The following is a 6,459-nucleotide window of genomic DNA, read 5'->3' as shown; positions in this document are numbered from 1 at the left end:
AATTCCGGTGCACACCCACTCCATTTCACACATGGACGGCGCAATAATTTTGGGCAGAGGAGCCCTGTGCGCTGTGCGGTTCCCCAACCTTCGACGCGAAGGAAGCATCCGGCAGTTGGCATCCGGAGCATGACGCCGAGTCGCCGAGCAGACGGAGACCCACCACCGTCGCCCACGCGGTTACCGCCTTGTATATAAACCCTATCATTAGCCCCAACCGTGCCACCCAAATCCCTCTCCCAAAACAAGCGGCATAAACCACGACCTCGACCCGCTCCGTCTCCGCTCCCCCGCTTCCAGTCCACTCCCCTTCCTCCCCCTCCGCTCCGCCCCCTCAAGCGAAGGCACCGGATGGCGGCGTCCCCCACCCCCGGCGGCGGCCTCGGGGCCATCCTCGCCGCCGGCGACAGGGACTACCTCGTCCGCAACTCCGGCGAGCAGGTCGACCCCTTCCCCCTCTCTCCCCCGCACTGTGCCTGTGCGATCTCGCGATTAGTCCTTCCCCCTTGGCCCGATGCTGGTCGCGTCGCGCTCCGTGTGCGCTTGTTTAGCATCTCTCCTGTTTATTTCGTTTGATCGGTCGATTTGGAGCTCGGGCTGTAGTTATCAACAACAGCATAGCTAGCGCGAATAAGATGAGACGGGTTCTCTTTTTCAGCAAGGATTCTGTCGGATTAACAGTACTAGAGTGAACGATTCGGCCTGATCGAGTTGTCAATTGATTGTTAAATAATATCTGCGATGATACCGGTGGTGTGTGACTGGCTTGTTCTAACTTGAAATAGCATCTCGCTTGTTTATTTCGTTTGATTGGTCCATTTAGAGTTCGAGCTGTATTTATCAACCGCTAGTGCAAATAAGATGAGATGGGCTCTTTTGTTTAGACGAAAGATTCTATTGAATAAATAGTACTACTAGAGTGCACGATTCGGCTTGATCGAGGTCAATTGATTATCAGATAATATCTTATATTAGTGGTATCTGATTGGCTTGAAATAGCTGCTCTATGGTCAACTTTCACGGGTGGGTTGTTGTAATTTCTGTTCCTTCGTGTCTGTCTATCTTACTTTTCTATTTCAATCTAGACTCCAAAGTTGACTCGATTTGTCTAAAGTAATATACTCACGAAACTGTAAGGTGTATTTTGATCTGTTAAGACAACTACTAGGATTTTTTACCAACAAGGCAACAACTACTAGACTAGTATGTGGTTTATGCGAAACAAAGTCGAAATCATAGGTAACTAAAATTTAATTGAAATTTAGTGATATCAGTTTTATGTCACATATATCACATATTAGCAAACAAATTGTTGGTCAAAGTCTTTCCACAACGAATCAGCATACGCTTTACATTTTGGGATGGAGGGAGTAACATGTTTTTCTTGTATGGATAGAGATTTAGTGTATATGTAATGGTATGTCTTTTGGGAATAGTTTTGTTCAATTTTCTCTTGTGTTGTGAATTTGGCAAGTTCATTAACATAACCCTGATTTGAAAAAGGAGGTCGGTTATAACATTTCATAGGAAGTACATTAAATTGATCACATAAGTGATGCAAAGTGGTCAGGTTGTAGGGGAGGAGTTAGATGGTGGATCCTCAATTTCGTTATTATTAGGCAGTGTGCATCAGATTCTTTAAATTTGTGTAAGCAAAAGCAAAGAAAGACAGTTGCATGATATGAATGAAAACATGTGTAACTAACTTTGTTCGCATGGACCAAACTGTAGTAGCTGAACCTGACGCTGTGCAACTGTTCCTTCTGTCATCTTTCAGGTGAAGATCAGCAGCATTGAGGGAGACACTGTAGCTATCTATTTCTCGGCCTCATGGTGCCCGCCATGCCAGCGGTTTACACCAAAGCTTATTGAAGCATACAAAGAACTTACGTCAAATGGCAAGAGCTTTGAGGTGATCTTTGTTTCAGGCGACCAAGATGAGGAAGCATTCAATGCCTATTTTGCAAAGATGCCGTGGTTGGCAGTTCCTTTCTCTGACTCCGAAGGCCGTAAAAGCCTTGATGAGCGGTTTGACGTCAACGGTATTCCACACCTTGTTTTCCTTGATGCAAAAACTGGCGAAGTTCTTACTGACGAAGGAGTTGAGTTTGTGAGTGAATATGGAATAGAAGCTTATCCTTTTACAACTGAGAGGATCAATGAATTGAAGGAACAAGAAAAGGCTGCTAAGGATAACCAAACTATTCATAGTGTGCTTGCTACACCAAATCGTAACTATGTAATTTCAAACACGGGGGAGAAGGTAACTGATCAACCACAGTTCTTTTATTGTCTATATTCACGCTTTTACAGATCTAGACATTCTTATGATCTAATTTGCAATGTTACTTGTACCCAGGTACCCATCGTTGATCTTGAGGGGAAGTATGTTGGTATATGCTTTGTAGTGAACAGCTACCCTCCAGTTGAGGAATTTACCCCAGTGCTTGCCAAGATATATGCGAAACTCAAAGAAGTGGGGGAGAAGTTTGAAGTTGTAGCTGTATCCTTGGACAGTGATGAGGAATCATTCAATAACAGTTTTTCAAGCATGCCTTGGCTCGCCATTCCCCATGGCGACAAGATGTGTCAGAAGCTTGTCAGTTACTTTGAGCTTAGTGATCTTCCTACACTAGTGCTGATTGGTCCTGATGGGAAGACACTGAGCAGCAATATTGCAGACATAATCAATGAGCATGGTTTGGATGCATGGGAGGGGTTCCCCTTCAATGCAGAGAAGCTGGAAATTCTAGCTGAGAAGGCAAAGGCTAAAGCAGCCTCACAGACATTGGAGTCCCTTCTGGTTACTGGTGACGTGGACTTTGTCATCGGGAAAGATGGAGCAAAGGTATTTCTTATATATGCTTGATTCCATAGATTAAAGACTCTTTTTGTTGGCAAGAATATCAACACTATTTCTGTTTGAAGTATCTTAGAGTATTGCATCGGAGTAAATTAACCATATTGATCTGAATGTTGACTTTCATGCACAATTTTAAAGAGTAGAAATATCCAATTTTTTGTTAGTTGAATTCGTGATAAACGTTCTCACATCTGTACTTGCCTGGCCATCTTATTTATGTTACAGTTTGTATTAGGTAGACATTTAGACCCTCCATATCATCTTGACATCTTATTTATTTCAAGAGCTCTATTGGGTGGTCATTTAGACCCACCATATCATGCTCACCAAGATCTTACATTTTCTAACTAGCACTACGAAATTGAATGCATATTTGTTGCAACTAGTTGCTGCACCTCTAGTTTGTTCATCTCAATTTGTCCAAAAAAGTTGAAAAACAATCATAAATGTTCTTTGGACCAAAAGAAACAAATCATAGATATAGCGTCCAGATTTCTGAGCCATACAAAAAGGATAGATTTGAAGGACCTGTGTAGGAACAAATTATAATGGACAAATTATTTTGCTTGGGTCCAGGAACAAAGGGAATGATAGCGAGCCATTTATCAGATAGCCTAAATGTATATGATATATTGATTCTTAAATCATTGACGTTGAGCATATAGTAGTAATTTCAGAATGAGCATCTGGTTTAGACTTCTGATGTGTTATCTAAGATTGTGATAAGTATGAGAAGACTGAAATATACTTTGTAATGTATTATGTCAGGTTCCTGTAGCAGAACTTGTTGGGAAGACTGTCCTCCTCTACTTTTCAGCTAAATGGTGTGGGCCATGCAGAGCCTTCCTGCCTACACTTGTGGATGTCTACAACAAGATCAAGGAGAAGAACAGCGATTTCGAGATCGTCTTCGTCTCTAGCGACAGGGACCAGAGCTCATTCGACGACTTCTTCTCTGGCATGCCATGGCTCGCCATCCCCTTGGAAGACGAAAGGAAGGCGTACCTGAAAAAGAAGTTCAAGATCCGTGGAATCCCTTCTCTGGTCGCCATTGGCCCCGATGGGAAGACGGTCAACACGGACGCGAAGACTTCGCTGGCGGTCCATGGTGCCGACGCGTTTCCGTTCACCGACGAGAGGATCCAGGAGCTGGAGAAGAAGATCGAGGAGATGGCAAAGGGGTGGCCTGAGAAGCTGAAGCACGAGCTGCACGAGCACGAGCTCATGCTGATCCGCCGCCCCAGGCCGTACGGCTGCGACGGGTGCGAAGAGATGGGCACCTCCTGGTCCTACAACTGCGCGGAGTGCGACTTCGATCTGCACACCAAGTGCGCGCTGGGTGAGGAGAAGAAGGGAGAGGAGGTGAATGGGCAGGAGCATGCTGCTGCCCCAGCTGGGTACGTGTGCGAGGGAGACGTCTGCAGGAAGGCCTAGGTAGCGTTTGTGTTGTGTGTGTTCCTTGCCAGCTGAGGCGTGTCTGAATCATGTGCTGTGTGGTGTGATGATAAATAAATCTTGCATCCGATGGTTAGGCTTGGGAAGTATTTGTCGTGGTGACATTTATGTGCAAAATCGGTCTAAGTTTATGGTTTCAGATCTTTGCGTTTTTGGCATTTGCTCTTTTTATCTATCTTTGTGTTCTGTTTCTGTCAGTTCACCCAGCAAGTACAGAGATGGCTGTCCCAGTTACCCATGCCCCCATTCTTTCACCCGTCCACTGTTCTCTGATGATATTCTGGAAATTCAGAAGCGGTTTGAAAATTATAGAGAAAGCTTCCAAAATTTGGGGATGAACATTTTGGAAATTAGAAGTTTCAAATTCTCATCTAGAAACACCATGAAATTTCAGAGAAGAGGCATATATCTTTAGCCCATTTGAAACCCCTGCAGCCTCAAGCCAACAAGAAAAGGCGAACCAAATTACGACAGGGCTATTTCTTGCCAGTTGTGAGCCGGTAGTTCCATCTCGCCTCTGCAGCGGTGCTACTGAGCCGCAAGTTTTTTCTTTCCTTTGTAGTATTCCTTTCGTTTTTTCACTGTTTGCGTCGGTTTTTATCTTTTTTTGGTTTTCTTTGTTTCTTTCTTCGGGTTTTTTATTTTTATTTTTTCTTCAATTTTCTTGGTTTTCCTCATTTTCTTTTTTTAACACATGTCTACATTTTTCATGCACAATGTACACTTTTAGTATACACAAAGAACATTTTTATACACTTTTAATATTTTTCAAGTAATTAATTTTTTCCAAATATATGTTTCGATTTTTATTTTTTTCATACACATTGTACATTTTTTATACAAGTAAAATATTTTTATACACGTTTAAACATTTTTCAAATACATGATTAACATTTTCTCCAGTACATGTTGTTGAATATTTTTTTAATACAAGTTAAACATTTTCGAAATACACGTTGAAGCATTTTTTTGAATGATAAGTGTATTTTTTATAACACACATTTTTTAAACTCGTAGCATTTTTAAAATGGAATGAAACTTTTTTTCTGAATTACACGGACATTTTCTTGACACGCGCAAGAGATGGATGACAATATGATGCTCAAGGGGCATCATGTCGTCGAGGCCATCATTTTTGCCGCTCATGCCAAACCAAAACTCCGAGGAACATCTCGCCATCAAGGCGTCCGTTGAAGTCACTTGCGTCGACCATGTCGCGCAGGCTGCATATCTGGCCAAACAGAGAGAATAGAGAGGTTTGGAACCACGACAAGTATTCCAAACAGATCCCCTCGCGCGGCGGGCAAGCGCCGCCGCCACGACGCCAGGCAAGCAAGCTTGAGCTGCGCCAGCTCGAGCTTGCTTGCACGGCGTCATGGCGGTGTTGCTTGCTCACCATGCTTCCATGCCCGCCTCGGCCTCCACCAGCCACGACCATAGGTGGATCTGCCGGCCATGGATCTGTCGTCGACGACGAAAAGGGGTAGGAGATGCGCGGTTAATTGCTCGCCGGAGCTCTTTAAACCTAGCGGCGCAGGAGTATCTTGGCGGCGGTGCTTATCCGCTTTGCTAACCCTAAAAGAACGCCGGCCTTGTATGTATAACAGTTGAGAGGCAGATTTGCGGGTTGCCTAAAAAAATTTACAGATCAATGGGCTTTTAGCAGATCTATTCAGGTCGTAAAAAGGCAAAAACCTGAAAACAGTCAAAATTTTATGGGCCGACGAGGTTTTAGTGGATATGCTAGAGCTCTAAACATACCGTCTCCGCGACCAACAGCAGAACCGCCTCATCGCATGCCATGTGGTGCCTCAAAAAATTCCAGCCATTCAATGTTTCGTGCCTCTTAGGATAAATCACGTCCGTCCTACGGCTAGCCGACTCAGCAAACACATTGTAACGTTACAGTTTTTTTTTTGGAAATGTGCTGCCTTAGAGTCCGATTCTTGAAAAAAGATAGAAGAGAATTGTCCCTTTAATTAATGGAAATCCGAGCGAAAATTGTTACAACACGCCCATATGATAGGGCACCTAACCGATCTGACTACCCACAAGACCCACACACACTCCGCCGAGGAGAGAAATCGTCAAAGATGATAGCCATGTCATCGTCATCACCTCTCCTCGGGCAAGCAAGTCCT

The 6,459-nt window shown here is 43.9% G+C and overlaps 1 protein-coding gene across 1 annotated transcript; it reads left to right on the top strand.

Annotated features, from left to right (window-relative positions):
• The first annotated feature begins 220 nt into the window (after positions 1–220).
• On the top strand, positions 221–4,476 carry LOC119356515 (probable nucleoredoxin 1-2). The gene is made up of 4 exons (XM_037623478.1): positions 221–441; positions 1,778–2,263; positions 2,360–2,848; positions 3,632–4,476. The coding sequence occupies exons 1-4, from the start codon at positions 352–354 to the stop codon at positions 4,295–4,297; spliced, it is 1,731 nt and encodes a 576-aa protein (XP_037479375.1). The 5' UTR covers positions 221–351; the 3' UTR covers positions 4,298–4,476.
• Positions 4,477–6,459: the final 1,983 nt, after the last annotated feature.

Source organism: Triticum dicoccoides, chromosome 2A (genome assembly GCF_002162155.2).
Source record: "Triticum dicoccoides isolate Atlit2015 ecotype Zavitan chromosome 2A, WEW_v2.0, whole genome shotgun sequence".
Classification (NCBI taxonomy): domain Eukaryota; kingdom Viridiplantae; phylum Streptophyta; class Magnoliopsida; order Poales; family Poaceae; genus Triticum; species Triticum dicoccoides.
This window is presented reverse-complemented; position numbering and strand designations above follow the sequence as displayed.

Excerpts from the sequence above, each read along its gene's own strand:
- LOC119356515 (XM_037623478.1), top strand. The coding sequence starts at position 352 with ATGGCGGCGTCCCCCACCCCCGGCGGCGGCCTCGGGGCCATCCTCGCC. Across the intron at positions 442-1,777 it reads TCCGCAACTCCGGCGAGCAG|GTGAAGATCAGCAGCATTGA; the intron begins GTCGACCCCTTC and ends GTCATCTTTCAG. Across the intron at positions 2,264-2,359 it reads TTTCAAACACGGGGGAGAAG|GTACCCATCGTTGATCTTGA; the intron begins GTAACTGATCAA and ends ACTTGTACCCAG.